Source organism: Rhinolophus sinicus, linkage group LG03, assembly GCF_036562045.2.
Source record: "Rhinolophus sinicus isolate RSC01 linkage group LG03, ASM3656204v1, whole genome shotgun sequence".
NCBI lineage: Eukaryota > Metazoa > Chordata > Mammalia > Chiroptera > Rhinolophidae > Rhinolophus > Rhinolophus sinicus.
In genome coordinates, this window is record NC_133753.1 from 172,469,991 (window position 1) to 172,492,753 (window position 22,763).

The 22,763-nt window shown below is 39.6% G+C and overlaps 1 protein-coding gene across 1 annotated transcript in view; it reads left to right on the forward strand.

Moving 5' to 3' along the window:
• Positions 1 to 22,763, forward strand: part of MROH2B (maestro heat like repeat family member 2B) — a 62,656-nt gene that overhangs the window by 35,871 nt on the left and 4,022 nt on the right. The window contains exons 24-38 of the mRNA XM_074328967.1: positions 713 to 832; positions 1,039 to 1,118; positions 6,185 to 6,320; positions 6,413 to 6,508; positions 6,790 to 6,879; positions 7,782 to 7,902; positions 10,718 to 10,815; positions 13,044 to 13,196; positions 15,563 to 15,720; positions 16,212 to 16,338; positions 16,870 to 17,057; positions 18,185 to 18,325; positions 18,727 to 18,841; positions 19,479 to 19,625; positions 19,851 to 20,033. Of these exons, the coding sequence (XP_074185068.1) occupies positions 713 to 832; positions 1,039 to 1,118; positions 6,185 to 6,320; positions 6,413 to 6,508; positions 6,790 to 6,879; positions 7,782 to 7,902; positions 10,718 to 10,815; positions 13,044 to 13,196; positions 15,563 to 15,720; positions 16,212 to 16,338; positions 16,870 to 17,057; positions 18,185 to 18,325; positions 18,727 to 18,841; positions 19,479 to 19,625; positions 19,851 to 20,033 (1,953 nt within the window). The remainder of the gene's footprint in view (positions 1 to 712; positions 833 to 1,038; positions 1,119 to 6,184; positions 6,321 to 6,412; positions 6,509 to 6,789; positions 6,880 to 7,781; positions 7,903 to 10,717; positions 10,816 to 13,043; positions 13,197 to 15,562; positions 15,721 to 16,211; positions 16,339 to 16,869; positions 17,058 to 18,184; positions 18,326 to 18,726; positions 18,842 to 19,478; positions 19,626 to 19,850; positions 20,034 to 22,763) is intronic.

Below are 22,763 nucleotides of genomic sequence, written 5' to 3' on the forward strand. Positions count from 1 at the left end.
CAAAGAGATGTATTTGGTTCCATGTGGCTTGGAAGTTAGGCTGTAAACAACAGCAGTGTTTTTAGAACTGTGGTTTGGAACCCACAAATAGACCATGAAATCAATTTAATAGATCAGCAAAATTTTTGTAATAAAATAAAAGAGTACATTGCATATAGCAATAAGTATCATAAAATTTTTATTTCAGTTATATATGTGTGTGTATATACATGTATATATATACATATATACGTGTATATATACATACATATATGTGTGTGTGTATACATACACCGGGGGGGGGGGTCCAAAAAAAAAATATGACTTGTATTCATCTTTTGTCATCGGTATATATTGAGTATTACGATTTTAATACAGTTTTTTCCTTTCTTAAAATGTGTATACATTTTTTGGCACCCTCTGTATGTAGCATATAAATACTGAGTGGAATTGAAAACTTTTCTACTGTGGTTTATAGTCAAAATGTTTGAAAACCACTGCTCTAGAGAAACCTCAATCTATTAGGCGGGGTGGGGGTAGGAGGGGGGAGTGGAGATTGACCTTTGTTTTTCAACTTCCCTGAAACTTACATCCTAGACTGAGGTAGAGATGGCAAAAGGAGCAGAGATTCTCGCTCCTGTCTGGACACACATTTCAACTCTAGATCACATGTTTATAGAACCAGGAGCGCTGCCTAACACGCTGGCTTGTACTGTGAATTGCTCCGCTTTAGGACATGGATCTGCAAATGAGTTTCACAAGAAGTATCACTGAGATTGGCATTGCTGTCCAAGATGCTGAGCATGAGGGGTTCAAGTTTTCCTACAAGGAGGTGCTACTGGGTCACATGCTGGTGAGTGAGCAGAGAGGACTCAGGCAAGTCTGTTACCAAAGGTGCAGGGTAGTCTTTTTTTAAATGGGTAAAATTCACCAGTCCCAAGGAACAGATCTCTGTCATATTTGTATCTGAGGGCACCCAAGGGTCCATGTGGTTGTGTCTGCATCTGGAAAATCCCCAGATCCTTTCTGAAACGTTTCACCTCCTCATTTGTGTGGCAGGACTTCATCAGGGACGAGCCCCTGGATTCCTTAGCTAGCCCTGTTCGGTGGAAAGCCTTAATCGCCATCAGATACCTCAGGTAGAGAATTTTTTGTTATTCTCGTTGGAAAATTATTTCCTCCCCTATATCCTCCTTCTGTCAACTGATGTGTCAATCAGTGCACTCTCCCTAACATGAACACAGTTATTTCAAACAGGGGTTTCTTCTCTTTCCAGAGTTACAAAACTGAGAGATTGATCATTTGACAACTGACAGGAACTAAAGAGCTACTTAGAGTGAGATTTATTATGAGGAGTGAAATTTCTGTGCAAAAGGAAATTTCTCTTTTGAGATCTGGTCCTGTAGGCAAATTTTAATCTTCCTGTTAAAAATTTATTAAAGCTCTAATCACATTCCAGTTGGTTGTTAGCAGTATACCTGAAGAAGAAAATAATTTTAAGCAAATTTTTAAAATAATATTTCCCCCTGCAATAAAAGAAATAGATGTTCATTGTTAAAACTTGGAAACTATAGAAAGTTTTTAAAAACAGTGAAAATCACTCATTTCCCCCACCTATCCCGCCCCCCATTTTCAACTTTTTGTATTTTTCCTTCAAGTCTTTATATTTAGTGCTTCATTTTGGTTACAGAGTTGAGATCCTAACTTGCGTATGATTTTTTATCCTGCTTTTTGTCAATTCTCCTTATATATTCCCACATTATTACCAATTCTTTACAGACATCATTCTCTTTTCATTAAAAAAATTGTTTTAAATTTTTAACTGTGGTAAAATACATATAACATAATATTTATCATCTTAGCTATTTTTAAGTATGTGGTTCAGTATTGTTAAGTACAATCACGTTGTCGTGCAATCTATCTCCAGAACTCTTTTTATTTTGCAAAACTGAAACTCTCTCCATTCCCTCCTCCCACCAACCCTGGCAACCACCATTCTACTTTCTGTCTCTATGAATTTTGTACATTAGGTACCTCATATAAGTGGAATCATACAGTATTTATCTTTTGTACCTTGCTTATTTCACTTAGAATAATGTCCTCTAGGCCCATCCACATTAAAGCATGTAACAAAATTTCATTATTTTGTAAGGCTGAATAATATTTGATATTATATATACATCATATGTCTTTAATCCATCCATCCAATGGACACTTGGGTTGTTTTCATGGTTTGGTTATTGTGAATAATGCTGCTAGGAACATGGATGGGCAAACCTCTCTTCCAGACCCTGCTTTCAATTCTTTAGGTTATATACCCAAAACTAGGATTGCTGAGTCATATGGTAATCGTTTTTAATTTTTTGAGGAACCACCATACTGTTTTCTATAGCAGTGGCACCATTTTACGTTCCCACCAACATTGCACAAGTATTCTAATTTTTCCATATCCTTACTAATACTTGTTACATTTTTTAATTAGATAGTATCCATCCTAATGGGTATGAGGTGGTACCTCATAGTGGTTTTGAGTTGCATTTCCCTAATGATTAGCAACTTTGAGCATCTTTTAATATGCTCATTGCCTACTTATGTATCTTCTTTGGAGAAATGTCTATTCAACTCCTTTGCCCATTTTTTATTGGTTTTCATTGTTGAGTTGTAGGAGTTCTTTTTATATTCTGGTTATTAACCCTTTATCAGATACATGATTTGCAAATATTTTCTCCCATTCCACAAGTTGGTTTTTCACCCTATTAATTGTGTGCTTTGATGCCCAGAATTTCTTAATTTTGATGTAGAACCATTTCTCTATTTTTACTTTTATTAGCTCTGCTTTTAGTGTCATATCTTTAAAAATCATTGCCAAATCCAATATCATGAAGCTTCCCCCTGTGTTTTCTCTTAGAAATTTGATATTTTTAGCTCTTACATTTAGGTCTTTAATTCATTTTGAGCTGACTTTTGTATATGGTATAAGGTAAGACTCCAACTTCATTCTTTTGCATGTGGATATCCAGTTTTCCCAACACCATATGTTGGAAAAACTATACTTTCCCCCATTGAATGGTCTTGGAACCCTTGATGAAAATCGTTTGAACATAGGCTGGAATCTATTTCTGGCTCTCTATTCTATTCCATTGGCCTATACGTCTGTCTCTTTATGTCTATACTGCACGGGTTTGATTACTGTGGTTTAGTAATAAGTTTTGAAACGAGTAAGTGTGAGACCTCCAACTTAGTTCTTTTTAAAATTATTTTAGCTATTTGAGTTCACTTGAGACTCTATATGAATTTTAGGATGCATTTTTCTATTTCCACAAAAAGTGCCATTAGGATTTGATAGGAATTGCATTAAATCACTAGACTACTTTGGATAGTATGGACTCTTAACAATAGTAAACCTTCCAATCCATGAACATGAGATACCTTTCCATTTATTTGTGTCTTCTTTAATTTTCTTCAGCAACATTTTGTGGTTTTCACTGTACAAGTCTTTCACTTCCTTGGCTAATTTATTTCAAAGTATTTTATTTTTTTGATGCTATTGTAAATGTGATTGTTAATTTCCTTTTGGACGGTTCATTGTTGGTGCATAGAAACACAACTTATTGTTGTGTATTGATTTTGTATCTGCAACTTTGAAGAATATATTTATTAGTTCTAATAGTTATTTTGTAGAGTCTTTGAAGTTTCTATATATAATATCATGGCATCTGCAAAAAGGTAATTTTACTTCTTCCTTTCCAATCTGGATGGCTTTTATTTCTTTTTCTTGCTTAACTGCTCTGGCTAAGTCTTCTAGTACTATATTAAATAGAAGTGGCCAAAGCAGGCATCCTTGTTTTTTTCATTATCTTAGAGGGAATATTTTCAATCTTTCATTATTGAATATGATGTTAGCTGTAGGGTTTTTATATATGGTCTTTATTATGTTGAGGTAACAAATATCATTTTTAATGCCTTCCTAATAGCTTATTATATAGATATGCCCTATGTTACTTAACCACCCTCCTCTTGCTATATCTAATTGTTGCCTGTTTTTAAAAACTATAAATAATACTTTAGTGAACACCTTTATGCAAAAAGTGTTCTCTGAACCTCTAATTATAAAAGTTGACAATTTGGTTCAATAAATATTGTCATTTATGTATCAGGCATTCAAGTAGGTTCTAAAAGAATAATTATGAACAAAGTATGATTTTGCCCTGAAAGAATATAGTCTACTGAAGAATACAGATGCAAAACACACCCATATAAATTCTCTAGGGGCCGGCACGGTGGCTCAGGCGGTTGGAGCTCTGTGCTCCTAACTCCGAAGGCTGCCAGTTTGATTCCCATGTGGGTCAGTGGGCTCTCAACCGCAAGGTTGCTGGTTCAGCTCCTTGAGTCCCGCAATGGATGGTGGCCTCTGCACCCTGCAACTAAGATTGAACACAGCACCTTGAGCTGAGCTGCCACTGAGCTCCCAGATGGCTCAGTTGGTTGGAGGGCAGGCTCTCAACCACAAGGTTGCCAGTTCAATTCCTCGATTCCTGCAAGGGATGGTGGGCTGCACCCCCTGCAACTAGCAATGGCAACGGGACCTGGAGCTGAGCTGTGCCCTCCACAACTAAGACTGAAAGGACAACAACTTGACTTGGAAAAAAGTCCTGGAAGTACACACTCTTCCCCAATAAAGTCCTGTTCCCCTTCCCCAATAAAATAAAAATAAAAATAAATTATCTAAAATATGGTAAGAAGAAGACAAGGGAGGCATAGTTTGCCATGTTTACAAAGATGAGGAAAGTTTGAAGAAAGCTTGAATAAATAATTCTTGATCATGAAGTAAGAATTAACCAGGCTCTAGAACAGTGCTGTGAAGTAGAAATGTAATGCAAATCACATATGTCATTTAAAGTTTTCTAGTAGCCACTTTCAAAAGAGTAACAGGAAATAAGTTAATTTTAATAATTATTATTTAATAATTATTATTTAATTCAGTATATTCAATATATTATCATTTCAACATGTATTCAGTACAAACATATAGTAATTAGATAATCTACATAATTTTTAATACTAAAGATTCAAAATCCAGTGTGTCTTAGAATTGCATCATATCTTAATTCAGACTAAGCACAACTCAAGTGTTCAATAACCACATGTTGCTAGTAGCTGCCCTCATTTGGACTGGACACTTGCAAACTAATTTCAAATGACAGAAAGCAAATCAGTGTTTGCATGGGGCCAGGGTGGAGGAAGAGATGAAATGCAAAGGCGCATAAGGAAAAATTTGGGAGTGATAGGGAATGTTTCATATTGATTATAATGGTGGTTTCATGGGTATAAAACTCATTTAATTGCCCCCTTTGAATGGATGCAGCTTGTTGTGCATAAGTTGTACTTTAATAAGTTGATTTTTTTTTAAATCAGCAGGACAATAAAGATGAGAAGACTATTCAGCATATATCAATACATTTAGCCTTTCAATAGAGCTGTCCCAGCTGGTAATTTTACTTCCCTGTGAGAGAACAAATTTCACTCTGCCCTGAAAGTGTCATCATTTTTTTCTTTGCTCATTTGGTCACTGACAAACGGTATTATATTGTATTGTCTTAATTTACATTTATTTAATAACAAATGGGGTTTTTCATGTTTTATTGAACATTTGCATTTTCCCAAGATATGTCCAGGTTTGTTCATATCCTCATGATGTCTATAGTAAATGTAAGAGAGAGAGAAGAAGAAGAAGAAAAGAGAGAGGAAGGGATTGTTTTTTCACTTGTGCATTTATAAGAACCTATAGTATGTGTGACACTACATATAACATGAGAGGACAGATGAAACTGATAAAACTCACTGCTCCGAACTTAGAATCAATCTGTATGTGTGTGTGTCTCTTTCTCTCACATACACACACAAGCACTAACTAAAACATGTTATCACAGATGTTAATGTTATCACAGATCATATAATAAAGGGTTAAGTAACTCAAAGCAAATGATTTGTTTATCACTAATAAATTCGAATTGAGGCACGTTGATTACACTCACCGGGACAGTCTGATCTGTCCGTACTCCTGTTCCCGCTTCCTTCAACATCCCACCACATCAGAAAATATATCTGACCCCCTCAGGAGCAATTGTCAGTTCTTGGGAACTCTACTGGGTCATGTTTTGTTTGTCACCATAATATCCACTCCTCTATGTGGTTCTCGTTTCAGTAAACTGAAACCTCGGCTCTCACTCAATGACCATCTTAATATTCTTGAAGAGAATATTCAGAGGCTGCTGCCCCTTCCACCTCTGGAAAAACTCAGAAATGAAGGCGAGACGGACAAGGACCAGGAGCACATTACTGTACGTGGGGAGAGGCCTGAAGAGAATGAAGAACTCAGTGGGGCTTTCCTCTCTCACCTCAGCATTACACTCCCACTCACGTTTCATTTCAGTTTCTCTATGAACGATCCATGGATGCTCTAGGAAAGCTGCTGAAGACCATGATGTGGGATAATGTGACAGCAGAGGACTGTCAAGAAATGTTCAATGTGAGTAAGGCCTCCACTCAAGCTGATTCCCATATCCGCTAATCTGTGCTCCAATACACCACTCCAAACTCTTCCTCATCCTGTTCACACGGAGACGTCCAGCCTGATCCACTTACCCCACCACATAGGGCCAATTAATTTAAAAATTGTTTGTGGGGAGGTAAGCACCTGTTACATAAGAGGCAGAGAGAGAGAATGAGAGTGAAAGCAAGAGTGAGAGAATGCAAATGAGTGAATTATGAAGAATACTAAGGAAAGGACACTTACTGTTTGACCAACAGCTTCTCCGAATGTGGCTAGTTTCACAAAAAGAGTGGGAAAGAGAAAGAGCCTTCCAGATCACTGCAAAAGTGCTGACAAACGACATTGATGTAAGTAATCCCCTAGAATCAATAGGTTTCACTGCTTGCTAACAACCAGGATCTCTGGAGGCATACTCCTACATGATGGATCTCCAATCCCCTGATGGAGTGTTTTCCAGAGAGCCACCTGAGAGGTCTAACTCCAGAGTGTGGCAACTACACTAGGATTTAGCTCTTTGGTTCTCTTTATGTGATTGCTTATTTATTTTTCCACCGCCCTTAAAAGGAAAGTTCAAGATTCAATTTCATGAATATTAAATGTTGACTACAATTTAAATATATATATATATATATATATATATATATATATATATATATGTATGTATATATATGTGTGTGTGTGAGTATATGTATATACGTATATGTATACATATACGTATATATATATATATACGTATATATATATATGTATGTATATATATACAGAGGTGCCAAAAAAAATGTTTACAAGTGGACACTTTGGTCAGTGTTACTCAAGCAGTAGTTCACCAGAATCAGAAGTGTCTGGATGCTGAATGTAACCACTTTGAGCACCTCTCGTAATTGCAGAAGTTAAACGTAACTTGTATTTATCTTTTGTTACCAGTATATATTGAGTATTAACAATTTTAATACAGTTTTCCTTTCTTAAAAATTTTTTTGGCACCCTCTTATATATCGTCACGGGACATAAAGTAGAGCATAGGGAAGATAGTGGTATTGTAACAGCTATATACGATGTCAGAGGAGTAGTAGATAGGGGTGTGTAAATGTCTATTATGTTGCTTTGCATACATGAAACTAACACAAAAAGATTCAATTTTGTTCTAAAGATTTGCAGGGAGAAAACAGGGACTTAATATCCAGTGTTGGGAATATTCTGGTATATCATTAAGCCACTCCATCACCTTGGGGTCTCCTTTATCTTGCAGGCACCAGTGAACTTTAAAATTGGCTCACTCCTAGGCCTCCTGGCTCCTCACTCCTGTGACACCCTGCCCACCATCCGTCAGGCCGCAGCTAGCTCGGCCATTGGTCTGTTTTGTATAAAAGGTGAGTAAAAGATGAGAAACCCACAAATGAAGAGAAAATATCTATTTTCTTTTGTTTTTAGTTTTTCTCCTTGTACGTCTATGTCTCCGTCTCCTTTCTTCCTTCCTCTCTCCCTCCCTTCCCATGCCCCTCCCTTTCTGCCTCCCTCCTTCCCCAATTCAGCCATTTCTGAGTTCTAATATCTTCATTATGTCACAGAATTTGTCTCTTGGATCTTTTTTCCTCAGTGGCTCTGTTTTTCTGTTTTTTAAAAAATAAAGATAATAACACCAAAACATCTTAAAGAGCCATTAAAGTGGATAAAATAAACATTTTGAGAGTGTCTGATTTAAATCACTGAGCAATTGGGCATATTAGCAATGCTTCCTCTATTACATGGTTTTCTTCAGGAGGAAATTGCACTGTTATTATGGTGCTAAGTGACTTTCAAAGTTCTCTAAGAGAGATAACTTTGTGGAGGTTTTCCTAGCTTGCATAACAAGAACTCTCTCTGCTCACGTGAATGACTGTCAATATCTGTAAATGTAAAGAATTTTAAAACCGGCCGACCAGATGGCTCAGTTAGTTAGAGAGGGAGCTCTGAACAACTGGGTTGCCGGTTCAATTCCCACATGGGCCAGTGAGCTGCACCGTCCACAGCTAGATTGAAGACAGTGAGCTGCAGCTGAGCTCGCAGAGGGGCTTTGTTGATTGGAGCATGAGCTCTCAACAACAAGGTTGCTGGTTCAATTCCCACATGGGATGGTGGGCTGTGGCCCCTGCAACTAAAGATTGAAAAACAGCCACTGGACTTGGAGCTGGGCTGTGCCTTCCACAGCTAGATTGAGGGACAGTGACTTGGAACTGATGGGCCCTGGAGAAACACACTGTTCCTCAATATTCCCCCAATAAAAAAATTTTAAAAAAAAAGAATTTTAAAACCTCAGTCTTGAGCTGAAACCGACAAACAGGGCCTTCTGCCCAGGTTAAATCAGGTTAAATCAACAAGTGTTTCATGGAGCCCTGCAGTGTGTGTGTGCAGTTCTATGTAGACCAGGGACAGCCAGAAACACTTGGTGTTGGTTTAGTGCCTGCTATGCCTGCGTTCCACTCTTCACTCTGTTAGGTGCTCAGAAAATATTTACTGAGTGCCTTCCCACATGTCAAGCACTGTTCTGATGCTGGAGACACAGAGATATTACAAGATTCACATAAGAAAAGTGTGTTAAATCCAAAAGGCAAGATTTGGATTTGGGGTGGGGGAGTAGTCAGTCAAAAAGAAAAAAATATATATATTCAGCAGAGCCAGAATAGGTATGAAAGTCCCTTGGGATACGGAGAGATTGTTCATTAAGGATATACTCATATGCTTTTACTGAACCAGGAGGGAAAAAAAAAGTGAATTAGGGAAATAAAAACTAAGGGACCATTTCAGTAAGAGAAGTAATGTGCCAGAACGGGACCTCATAGGAAGAAAGGAATTTGAATTCTATTATTGTTGTACCTATTCTTCCTTTAGCCGACTTTATTTCCCTGAAATGAGCAAACTTCAGGTCCTCAAATACTCCTTGTTAACAAGAAATTCCATACTTCATTAATCACTTTAACTCCTTTTCTTGATTGATCAAATAAGCATGGTAAAGAGAGAAAGAACATGATTGTTAAACACCCACTACATACAAGTCACTAATGTGATATTAAATTAAATACCCATTTAATATTCATGGATGTTGCTCAGTCAGTTTTGAGATGAGGGATCAGAGGTTAAGAAATGTACCAGTTGCTTGGATCGCTGAAAATTGTGCAGCTGGGCTTTGAGCTCAGGTCTGTGTGACTCCAGAGTCCATGTGTTTTGTTGGGCGAGGCTGCCGTCCACCAAATGGCTCCGGTGGGAGTTTCCACAGTTACTATACATACCCACAGCAAACAGAAAATCATTACTATTTAGGTCTACGTTTATAAATTGTTATCAATAATCACGCATGTGATGTTCCTATTGTAATAGTTACCTTTCCATTTCCCCAAAAGTGGCTCACCGCAGAGTGGAATTCCAACAGAGACAGCAGGGTAACAAAGTAGTGAGAGCCTGGGCATTGGTCTCAGACAGACCAGAGTTCAAGATCTGACTTTCCTATTTTTACTCACAGTCATGTGGCCAAATGGTTTCACATGTCGGCCTCAGCGCTCTCATCAGCAAGATAGGGGCAGTGACGGAGAGTCTACCTCAGATGATCTTTCTCAGTAGTAAATGAGCTCATTATATGCAGAGGATTTAACGTGGTGCCTGGCAGGTATAAATTACTCAATATATGTTTGCTCTTATGCTCACCATCTCATCAGACAGTCTTTAGTGCGTTTGTTAAAGGCATCCAGCAGCTGAATTAGTGTCTTATTAAAATATAGCCAGCCAGATGTTAAGAGCCTCGGGATGGCTCTTAACAAGGTTGCCAGTTCAATTCCCACATGGGATAGTGGGTTGCGTCCCCTGCAATTAAGATTGAAAACGGCGACTGGTGAACACACAATATGAGATATAGATAATGTATTACAGAATTGTACACCTGAAATCTATATAACTTTACTAACAATTGTCACCCCAATAAACTTTAAGTTAAAAAAAATAAAAAAGAAAATGGTGACTGGACTTAGAGCTGAGCTGCACCCTCCACAACTAGATTGAAAGCAATGACTTGACTTAGAGCTGATGGGCCCTGGAGAAACACGTTGTTCCCCAATATTCCCCAATTTAAAAAAAATGTAATATATATATAGCCAGCCTCTTCAACTCCAATCATGTCTTTGAACTCTTACCTATGTCTCCCTTTGTTGATTTTAGGTATTCACCTGGAAATGGAAAGACTGCAGGGTTTGCAGGAAGGACTTCAATGTGATGATGTACAGGTCCAGATCAAGATTTCTTCTAAAATAGCAAAGGTAATAGACATGGAAGACTGGCCAAGGGAAATAAATATGATTTTGGATTGGTTTCCAAATGAGTAAGCTGTGTACACCCCACTACCAAGGAGGAGAATAATCTAGCCAGCCATTCAAGCTGAATGAAGACCTTTGTCCTATCATTTATGAACTCTGGGTGCAGGTGCCCAGTCAATGCCTGCTGCTGATCATTTCATACTGTGAGAAATCTTGTGAATCAAGCAGCCCTCTCCAGGTTGAGGGAGGCAGTCAGGTGAAGTAGAAGGACAGGCTCTGGAGCCAATCAGACAGACTCTGTGGGCACTACTTGAAGCTCAGAATCCTCATCTTCAAAAAAAAAAAGGTACCTAACCTATCTCTCAGAGTTGTTATGAGGATTGGTCAATCAATTCACTCATTTATTCAATCATTCATTTACTCATTTAATATGCCCTGTGCACCTACCATATGCCAGACTTTATTCTAAGCTCTAAGAATAGAAAAAGACAAAATGCCTGCCCTCGTTGAGCTTCCATTCTAGTGGACAGAATCAGTCAAAAAAATATCAAAGCCCCTGAGGTGGACAAAGAACTGGGTAATGAGATCCAAGAGGTAGCCTGGGGCTGATCAGGTACCCTCCAGACCTTGTGAAGGACCTTGGTTTTTACTCCAAATGAAATCCAAAGCCAGCAGAGGGTTTTGAGCAGAAGAGTCGGGGCCACTACATACAACTGTGCTGGTTTTGAAATGCATAAGTGGCATCTTTCCTAAAGTAGACGTTGTAGATTTATGTGTACAAGTATTATGGTAACTATCCACAGATGACAGTAAAAGGTCCAACAAAATCCGTCATTATGACAATATACTTACAGAGAGAAATGAACTATCTTAACAGAACGCCTTTCCCTAACTTGCAAAACCCCCCTATGGGGTGTTGATGGTTCTGCAAGGAGAACCATGATTAGACTTATATTTCTAAAGGGTCATCTGGAAACTGTTTTTAAACTAGAATATAAACTGGCAAGAGGGAAATTAGTGAGGCCACTTTGGAGAAAACTACAAGAATCCAGCTGTGAGATTACGTGACATAGACTAAGGTGGCAGCAGCGGTGATGAGAAACTGATCAGAATATGGGAGAGAAGCAAGTTGGAAAACTGGGGAGAACATATGTCAAATGCCTAAGAAAGTGTCAGACACATCATAGATGCTTCCTTCCTTCCTTTATCCCTAAACCAACATCTATCCCAGTGTGATTAAGGAGAAAAAAAAAAAAAACAGGTTACCATTCCATTGAACTTGAACTCCAGGCAGGCAGTTGGTGTCACACAGAAGAGACAGGCTAGTCTAGTCCTTTGATCTTGGAAACGCGATAAATTACAAACTGGCTGGGACATGCAACTGCTCATGAAAAGAAACTCAGAACTCTACCAAACATCATCAGGCCATTTAATACAGGGAGAAGTCGGTTGTGAATAGGAATGTCTTCATACCTACAAACTCTTGGTTAAAACCCATGATCACCTTGCTTAGTTAAAGCTCCAGGTAATACTCCTGGAATTCATTCAAACTGCTAACTTTTCACCTTCCTGCCTGCCTTTTCATTAGCACACACACGCACACACACACACACACACACACACACACACTGCTATCAACCAAACAATCTGTATAGTTCTTGTATGTACAGACCAAAATTGCAAAGTTTTTATTTTTCTCAACTTCTTATTGACTGCTTTCAATACTGAAACATGGAAGAGCAAAAGACAGAGCTAAATAATTCATATGTACCAAGACACCAGTATTTACCATAGCACTTAGTACAGGGTGATAGATTTTCCTGGATTCTTAAGCCTTAGCTATGCTTTGGCAAACACAAGACATTTCAATGTTACATGAAATGTGTGTGAAGTACTTTGCAATAAATTACTATATAAGCATTATGCATCATTTTTTCCTTATGGAGTATACTATAACTTTAGTTTGGAGAGGAAAATGCCTCAGCAAGCCTGGGGTTTGATAAATATGAAATGATAAAAAGGCTATCCCAGGGAAAGTTTGCCTAGAGTTAAAAGGTCATGTCTATGTCTTATTTCAGCATTTCCTCTAGTTTCTATGGCTCCAGTCATATAGTCACTCTTTGGCACTCTTTGGTCTCTAATATCCTAAAACAAATAGTCACAGCATGTTGTAGGTGTCCAGATATGAAGGGAGGTGGTTGATAACATGCATTTTTCTGGTATGTTCTCAGATTGTCTGCAAACTCATCCCAAGTGAAGAAATTCTCACATTCCTGGAGGAAACCCTGGATGGTCTGGAGACCCTCAACTCCACATGTATAACAGCCTGTGGCACATGGATGATTGCCGCCCTGAAGGAACAGGGAGCTGCTCTGGAAGAGCAGGTGAACTGACAGCCAGTTTGACACCTGAGCAGAATTTTAACACTTCTGAAACACCAAGTCAGTCGCCCTTTCTCCCTTCACCCTCTGATGGGCAATAGGCAGGAGAATGCACAACCCCAAGAGACCTCAGCAGAGACCCAAGTTGTGTATTAACAGCCAGGCTCATGTTGAGTGTCTGTCTCAAGCAATCTCAGTGTGAATCTCTAGTCTGTGATCATAAAAAATTTCCCAACTATCTATCACTCACTGGCCAGAGGAAGCAGCTCTGAACCAAGGACATTTGGATTATGGAAAACTGGGTTGTTAGATCTGCGAGGATGAGAGTGATTGTGGGAATGCCTCTGAGATGGCCATCTATGGCCAATAGAGTCTCTAATCCACTGCCACTCTTCACTGCTCTTCCACACATCTTAGAATTCTGGTAAGGAAGGCTGTCATTGGGAAACTGATTGCAGGGAAAGTCCTCAATCCTTCTCCCAACCGGAAAGGGAAGCAGAATGAACAGGATTTAAATTAAGGAAGCTTGGTTAAGCACTCCAAATGGAGATGCTCTATCTATCCTCTCTCTTGAATCAGAAACAGAATACAAACAAGTCAAAGATTAATAAAGAGGAAAAGAATCTTTAACTCAATGAAGGTATCTCAAGGAGAAAGAAGTTTTTGTCCCCACTGCCCAGAGTCAACCACCCTAAATTAAAGAATTCTCCAAAGCATGACTTTTAGAAATGACCTCTGTGCTAATTACTTTCCAATCAGTTTTTTTAAAAGACATGTATTTAGTACATACAATTGGCAGGCACTGGGTTAGGCATGGGACAGTGAAGGGTAATAAATTTAGAATGTTCATTTATTTGTGTGTGTAGCATAAAAGGGAGTTACTCACACAATAGATAAAGGCTTACAAAATGGACTTAAATCCTCTCCAAGAATCACTGAAATGAGGCTCTATAGTAATCATGTTATGCTTACCCTAAAAATGTCTATCCAGAGAAAGCAAGAGAAACATCTACAAGAAGGAAAGTTACTGTAGCATAGAGACACGCTCTTCTCCATGCAAATATTCTAATATATAATATCCTTCTATGCTAGCCACAGATTTAACATCCAAATACCGTGTTTCCCCAAAAATAAGACCTACCCGGACCATCAGCTCTAATGCGTCTTTTGGAGCTAAAATTAATATAAGACCGGGTATTATATTATATAAAACCTAGTATTATATTATACGTGTTAGAGCTGATGGCCCGGCTAGGTCTTATTTTCGGGGAAACACCGTATATTGTGATGGAAAGAGAACTGATTCTGGGTGGTGAACACAAAATGCAATATATAAATGATGTATTATAGAATTATACACTTGAAACCTATATAATTTACTAATCAAATTTAATAGAAATTTTAAAAATATCCAAATCCAGAAAAATGGCCTTCAGTGCCCTCTAGGATCTGGCTTCATCTTTTCTATCAAACTATCTTCCCTTTTTCACCCACATTCTCTCTGTGCTCCAAACTGGACTATGCTCTGATTCCAGAAATCTTTTATGCATTTGCTTGTGATCATGCTTTCATACTATTTTTTTTATATAGGATTTTAATTCTTAGAGCCATTTTAGGCTCATAGCAAAATTAAGCAGAAGGTACAGAGTTCCCATATACCTCCTCTCCCCCCCAACACACACACCCTCTTCCACTATCAACATCCCCGCCACAGTGGTATATTTATTACAATCGATGACCCTACACTAACACACGGTATAATGGCCCCAAGTCCATAGTTTACATTAGGGTTCACTCTTGATGCTGACAAATGTATAATGACATGGGCCCACCGTTGTTGTATCATACAAAATAGTTTCACTGCCTTAAAAATGCTATGCTCCACCTGGTCTCTTTGCATCTGTACCTGTGTTCTTTCTGATGAGGATGCGTTTTCCCACCATCTCCAACTTGTCTTTTGAAGTTGCTATATATCCTTCCAGACCCAGGCCAGATGTCCCTCCAAGTGACCTCAGTTACTTCTGGATTCCCCTGTCAGTTCTGCATACCACTTGTATACCATACACAGTCATGTGCACAGGCCTTTGACTATATGCCTAATATCCTTTATTAGTCTACCCATTTCTTTTGAGAAAGGGCTTATTCATCTTATTCATCTCACGTAAATTCCCCCACAGTACCTCGCACAATACCTGGCATAATGCAACCTTTCACTACATACTCACTAAATTGATTTAAGAATAAATACCCAACTAGACAATAATTCTCTTGAATAAGAGATAGGCCATACATGCCCGAAGGCTTTCATGTAGAGGGAAAATGACAACTTAATGCTTGATTTGGCTTTTTTTGTTTTTGTTTTTTTTTAGTTGTTGGAGATCTTGGGCATGATTTACTATCACATGCCAGTCCTCAGACAAAAGGAGGAAAGTTTTCAGTTTATGCTGGAAGCCGTTTCCCAGATAGCCAGCTTTCACATGAATGCAGTTGTCACCAATCTTCTACAGAAGACTCTGCCCCTTGACAGGTAGATTCTAACTGAACTGGTTCCTTCCTTCCCCTAGGAAAGACCACTCTGCAAGGCATCGGGGAAGGATTACTGTTTGAAAAAACAGCAAATAAAGGTTGAAAACAAGCCACCTCAATAATAACTTAAAAATTGGTATTGAATCATACGTACTGTCTTTCCAAGTGGTTTTCATGTGTGTATGTATGTGTGCGCTCATTGAATGGTAATAAGATTTTTTTATTTAAAAAATATACTATAGGAATAATTCTCTTTCTGGTTGCCTAAAATACACCTATTTGAGAGATTTCTACCTTGATGGACATAAACAAACCTCAGTAACCCAAGGCCAGAATTCTGGATTATTAAATAAAATAAAAACATCCCATGTTAGTATGTCCATCTGTCCTTGAAATTTTAATTCGTCATAATGTGGCTTGAAAGTGAATCAGATGGAAAAGCTCATATTCCAAGGAGCTGTGCCTCACCCGTTTCCTGCCTTGCCACCCTAGGGACTCAAAGACACTGTGGAAGGCTTTGGCTGAGAACCCGGCCTCCAGTGGAAAACTCTTGCGAGCCTTAATAGACAAACTGGAGAACAGTTTAGAAGATGACCTAGCCAGCCTGGATGCGATTTCAGTGAGTTGGACAACCCATCAGATGCCTGAAATTGGGCCCCATTCCATGATTGTTCCCACCGGGAACTTGGTGATGTGGCATTAATCACATTTCTTCTCCCCTCATGCCCTGATTTTAGATCAACTCCAGTTTATAGAGAAAGATGGCAGTAATTTTGTCTGTGGCTGATGATTTTTAGAAGCAAATTTCTCATCAGCTCAAAGAAAATCTGTGTGTCTGTATTTCCAAATTAGTCTTCAAGATACCCAAGTAGCCTTTCTTGTTGAAAGACCCCAGTGTTGGAAAAAGATTTCACTTTACCTGACTGGTGCCCCCTGGAGTTTGGAGTCACTTAACATAGCAGGCCTGAGACTCCCAGTCTGAATTGAGAAGTTTCCAGACAAACCCTCCCTTTTCTATGTGTTTTTACCATGTGTGGTCAACTTGGAAAGCAATCATATGGGGAGAAAACAAACTTGAAGATCAGCCCAGTGCGATGATGTCCTTGGAGGAAAGGAGCCTGCCTGACCACAAGGTCCTCTCTCCCCTCAGGTGGCGTGTGCTATCCATGAAGTGGTATCAACAGGCATCCCTGTTACAGGCTTGTACCCAGAGCTGTTCACCCTTCTCCTGAAGCTGGTCAGCTGCACACTAGGCCAGAAGATGCCAACTTCTAGCTTGAGCCACAGGAGGCGCGTGATGCAGCAGGGAGAACGGCAGCAAATCGCAGACCCCTGCAGGTGAATGGCCAGGCAGGGGGGGCCTTCCAGAGCTAGCCTGATCCCAGACTTTAGACGAGGGTCTGCGGAACTCAAGGCCTACACCTTCTAGCATGGCCTCAACTAGGAAGAAATCAGGCTCCACCGTCCTTAATTCTTGGAGCAATTCTTCCCTGAACCAATACCCAGAATGGTCACATAACAAATAAGTCTTCTTCCCTTGAGGGCCCATTCTATTTCCCTTTTTTCTTTCTATGAGACCTTTCAAGGAAAGCTGGAATTTAGTGATAGTCAAGGTCACCAGGGAAAGAAGAGAAATAAAAATATCATATTTCATCAAATCTAAGACCAATTGAAGGAAGCAACCTTATTTTGTGTACCACTGAGAAAGAAAAAAAGACTCCCAACTAAGCCATGAATCAATACTTCTAAATTTTTATTGTATATTTACCCAAAGAGTTTTTTTAGGGTTATTAGGTATACATTTTTATCCAATATCACATTGCTGTTTCCCTGCCCTTTTGCATAACTTTTCAATCCAATGTCAAATCAACCTTTTAAAATAGATGATGTAATACAGAATTGTACGCCTGAAATCCGTGTAAATTTTACTAACAATTGTCACCCCAATAAATTTAAAAAATAAATTGAAAAAAAACAGTTTAAATAACAGTTGGTGCAACACATATCGTTTCCATAATATGTGTAACTTTACTAAAATGACAACAGTATAAAGAAGTCATACTGATGTTCATGCATGGACATTCACAGGGCCACAGTGACTATGTCACCACTACTGTCTGGTCAACAACTATACACACTACCCATTGCAAGATGCACCCTGATTTCCAAGGTGCTGTTTCAGAATCAGTGAAACACGATATTTTGCCCTTTCCATCCTTAGGGCTTTATTTTCTCATGAGAAGTTGACAATATTCTGAGGCATTATTCACCAGCTCAAATCATCTCAATGCCTCCTTTGGCCTCAGAACTAAAGTGTGAGGTCAGGCTGCCTGTTTTTTCCTTGCACAACATCCATTAATCCAGGCGTGAGGGAGAATTGTGGGAAACAGAAAGCGTGAACTTGGGAATTCACAATTCCCTGTATGGGGTTGACTTACTTTTGTGATGGTGACTGTCTCCTTCAGGCTCTCAACTACAACTCTGAAGTGCGTGCAAGCCCAAGCCATGAAAGAAGGCCTTGCCAAAGAATCTGACGAGGGGGACAACTTATGGATGCTACTCAACAATCCCAGTACCCACCACACAGGAGTATGCGCACTGGCCAGGTAATGTGCAGATATTCTAGAACTGGATACAAAGGAGAAAACTAGAAACAGTGAAAATGCAATACAGGCAACCTCACTGAGAGCAACTGACCCACCAAAGACTGACAGTCAAGGAGAAGAAACAAGGAACAAAGAGCAAATGAGGTTGAGAAGAGGTGGTAGGATCAGCCCCAAATTCACCACCCCCTCAAAAAAATAGTGATACAATGAACAGTTTTAGGTAAACTGCACTTAAATTGGGCAGTTTGTTGCCAATTTTAAAGTTTAAGCCGTGTTGCTCTTTTCTTGAACATTCCTTTTTTAGAGAAGTGATTTTCCTGATAGAGAAATAGACTAAAATTTGCTCCATTGTTTAGAAAGAAAAGAGTCTCTGCTACAATCTGGAGCCTTGCATTTTCTAGGAGCATGGCAGTGTGGCAACATGGCGTCATACTGGACATCATGGAGCACCTATTCTCATCTCTCACCTCCTCATCAGAGAACTACCGGATAACTGGCACAGCTTTCTTCTCTGAGGCAAGGGAGAGCAGCCACCACAGCAGGCTTGCTGGGTCCCCTGGGGGTGTTTCTCTCAGGGTCAAGAGTTTAGTGGGAGCCAGAACCACAAAAGAGGTGGGACCTCCAAAGGGAGCTTTGGTAGTGGAAAGATGCTGGTACTGCCGGAAACATGGTACGTGAGCAAAGAGTGAGAAAGGAGAAAGAACCCACTCTCAACCTCCTCCTTCCCTCTGGTCTGCAAAAGTCAACCTCCCAGGACAGAGAAGGTGGAGAATAAACATGAGAGGGAGAAAACAAAAAGTAACTAACAAATATATCACTGCCTCTTCACTCTTGGACAAAGGCAGTCCCAGCTGATCCAGAGAAGGAACACTGTCAGTCATTCCCTGTTTTCCCTGCCCATTTTTTTCCCATTTAGATTAGAAGCATCTTCTTAGGTAGGTAGTTTGTTCTCATCACCCCGTAACCTTGATCTGTGAGCTGCTTACACCTAGCGCTTAGTTTCTGCAAGACTTGCTCATTCACCAGCAGGCTTCTTGCTCCTCCACTCCAAAAGCAGCTGGGCCCTACTCTTTAAGTGTAGTTCTGGTGCCCTTGGCACTCTCCCGAAGGGAGGCTACTCCTTGACTAAAGGAGAGGAGTGTCTTGATTTCAGCTTATGAAGGAGCCAATCCTCTGGAAGCATGGGAATCTGCGCGAAGTGCTCATCTTGATGGATCAGAGCGCCTGGGACCCCAACGCCACTTTGAGACAAATGGCCATCCGAGGCCTCGGGAATGCAGCTTCTGGGGCCCCTCACAAGGTAAAAGGAGTTTAAAGTGGAGTTTGAAATCCTTCTTTACCAACCCACACTTCATAGTTGCATAGAAATTAAGTAGAAATCCAAATAAATTGTAGTGATGGCACTTGAGTTAAAGTACATGTGACCTTAACAGAATCTCAGGACCCTTGTCCTGAGGGTCTCTTACCCTATTCCAGATACACATACAACAACTTTTGAGATTAAGAGAACTTATCTTCAAAATAGGTGAAGAAGCATAAGCAGATAATACTAGAATCTACCATCAGAGGTCTGTATCATCTGGCCCGCACTGAAGTCGTCTGTGAAAGCCTGAAAGCTCTAAAAAAGATCCTGGAGCTGCTCACAGACCGAGATGTGAGCTTCTATTTCAAAGAAATAGTGCTGCAAACAAGAACCTTCTTTGAAGACGTAAGTGAGCCTGTTCAGGAATCTTCCCTCCCCAGAAAAAGTGAGCAAACAGGAAGAGGTGCAGGTAGATGATACCCGTGTCCCATCCATATTCTCTGGCCTACCCCAGAGGTCACCTGCCCCAGAGGTCACCTGCACAGAGGTCACTTGAATAATTCCTGTGCAGGCTATTGGCTTCCTGTGTGTTTCTGTGGGTACTCTCTGGCCCTGGAATCATCTTTGGTGTGAGCAGGGTGAGCCAGACTTATTGGGGCAGGACCTTCAAATGATAAGAAACAAGAGTTTATAGATAAACTCCCCAGCTTCCTCATCCCTCAGAGGAGTGAGCTCCACTTCCCTACAGGGTAACATACTCATTAATATTCTCTTTTGTAACGTTCTTCTCTTTCCTATCTCATTCCCACTCCCAAGATGCTTCCTGGGCTCACCTCCCAAATACATTATGTATGCCTAAATCCTCATCTCAAAGTTTGCTTTGGGAGGAACACAAATTATGACAGTAAAGACATTGCCACTTCTAACACTATCATTTTCACATCCAAGATTCAAAGACTCAAAGCGTTTGTGTGGGTCATTTCATCCAGAAGTCAGTATAAACTACAGCTCATGGGCCAAATCCAGCCCAGAACATCGTTTTGTAAATTAAGTTTCATTAGAACATAGCCATGCCCATTGGTTGTGTATTGTTTATGGCTGCTTTCACACTTCATCTGCAAAGTTGATTAGTTGTTAGAGAACCTAGATGGCCCACAAAGTCTAAATGATTTACTGTGTCAACTGGCAAAAAATAACTCTCCAGAAAATCCACCAAAACTGCAATTTATTCGGGAAAAGAAAAAGAAAAGAGGTCACCCCAGGAGTGTGCAAATGCACACACACACCCCCTCCCGCATTCCAAGCAGCTGCCCACGTGAAGGAGAAAAAAAACCCAACCCCAAAATGGCTATTCTATTTATTAGCATCCCTCCCCCAGAAGTTACCACAAAGTTTTAACAGGAAGTCAGAACTAGAGAGTTAACAAGGGGGCCCAGCTCCACCCATAGTCCTCCCAGCTCTATGGTTAAGCATCTTAAGATGCCAGTTCACTTTTATCAACTGTCTGGCCTTTTAAGGGAAAAGGTTGTTAACCCTCTGATCCAGTTGGTAGCCCTAATCTCAGAAAATATCCGTCAGCAGTCCTGGGCAAGGGAAGGTCATTTTCCTTTATAATTTCTGGGAAACTAGATTTTATTATTTTCGGTTTATTCACTGTCTGTGTAAAAGTCTATTTCATGTCTAACTTGAATCTTTTTTTTTTTTTTAATCTAAAACTGTTTTGTCATGTTGTGTTGTCAGAGGGGATAGGAAACTGCTACTTGCTTCCTCTAGGGCAGGGGTGTCCAAACTTTTTTCAATGTTTTTTACCAAGGGCCATATCTGGTAAAATACACAAACAGCCGGGCCACTCACTCGAGGTGAAGTACGTATTGCCTCACCTGGTTTATTTAAGTAAATTAAACATATTTTTGGAATTTGCTGCGGGCCAATTAAAAATGGATTGAGAGTCGCAGTTGGCCCGCGGGGTGCAGTTTGGACACCCCTGCTCTAGGGTATCCTTCTAGAACATTAAAGCTTTATTAAATTACCTATTTACCCCCATCTCCAGACTGGAAAGTCTTCATTTCCTTCATTATTCATCATAAACCTAATTTTTCAGCTCTTTAAGTATTTAGCAACCCAGTGACTGTGTTATATCTCTAAATGAGGCCTAAGAGTATTGAATAGATCTAAAGAACATTACCTTTCAGATCCACTCTTTTCCTGTTCATTCACTCCAATTTAGTTTAATCTTGCTCTTTCTTCATGACTCTGCAGCAATTTATTACCCATACAGACCTCTAGATTTTAGCCTACAATATATGCCCACAGTCAATAATTCTCCAGTTTTGTAATTTTCAGTTGCCCTAGTTCACGTGCTAACCTAAACCTGACCTTTGACAGCAGCTTTCTGCTTGTTTCCAGCTACTTTCTCCAATATATCAATATTACTTTTTCTTCTCATTTTATCCTCAAAAGTGCTTAGTTGGCTCCCATTCAATTTAGTATCTTCTATAAAATAACAAATATGTGTGTTTTTTTTCATCACACAGATAAGTTGATGACAATCTTTAACAACGGGCTGAAGTTACCCTGACAAAGCTCCGTCCGTTTGTTAGGTTTTCCTGGGTTGTTGTTGATATAGTAATAATAATTCTTTTGGATCGGAGCCTTCAATAATCACAAGTTCACCTACTTGTGGTCAAGATAATGCTTCTCAGTCTATTGAAGAAGAAAACGATCCAATGTCTTGCTGGTTGTTAGGGTAGACCTTTCTCCTTCCTAATAGGTATCAATTCTATCACATTTTCGTAAAAGTAGAGTTTGATAAACTTGGGTCTTAGCAATGACATGCTATTTATTCTCCAGTAATGCTTTGTTTCTGCAAATATATTTAACTATATTTTATGATACTTTGCCCCTATAGTTTTTTATAGATTAAGCGTACAATTCTGTAATCTCTAAATTCTCCCACCTATTTTTTCAATGTTTAAGTACTTTCTTGGAATTCTCAAATATATGGCAATACTTTGATGAAATGGTAAAACAGAAAATATGGCTGCCGTCCCTTGCTCCAGGCCCCATTCACCACTATTTCCCATGCTGTCATGCGGAGCAATCACTTTACTCCCTGTGACTCCATTTTCTCAACTC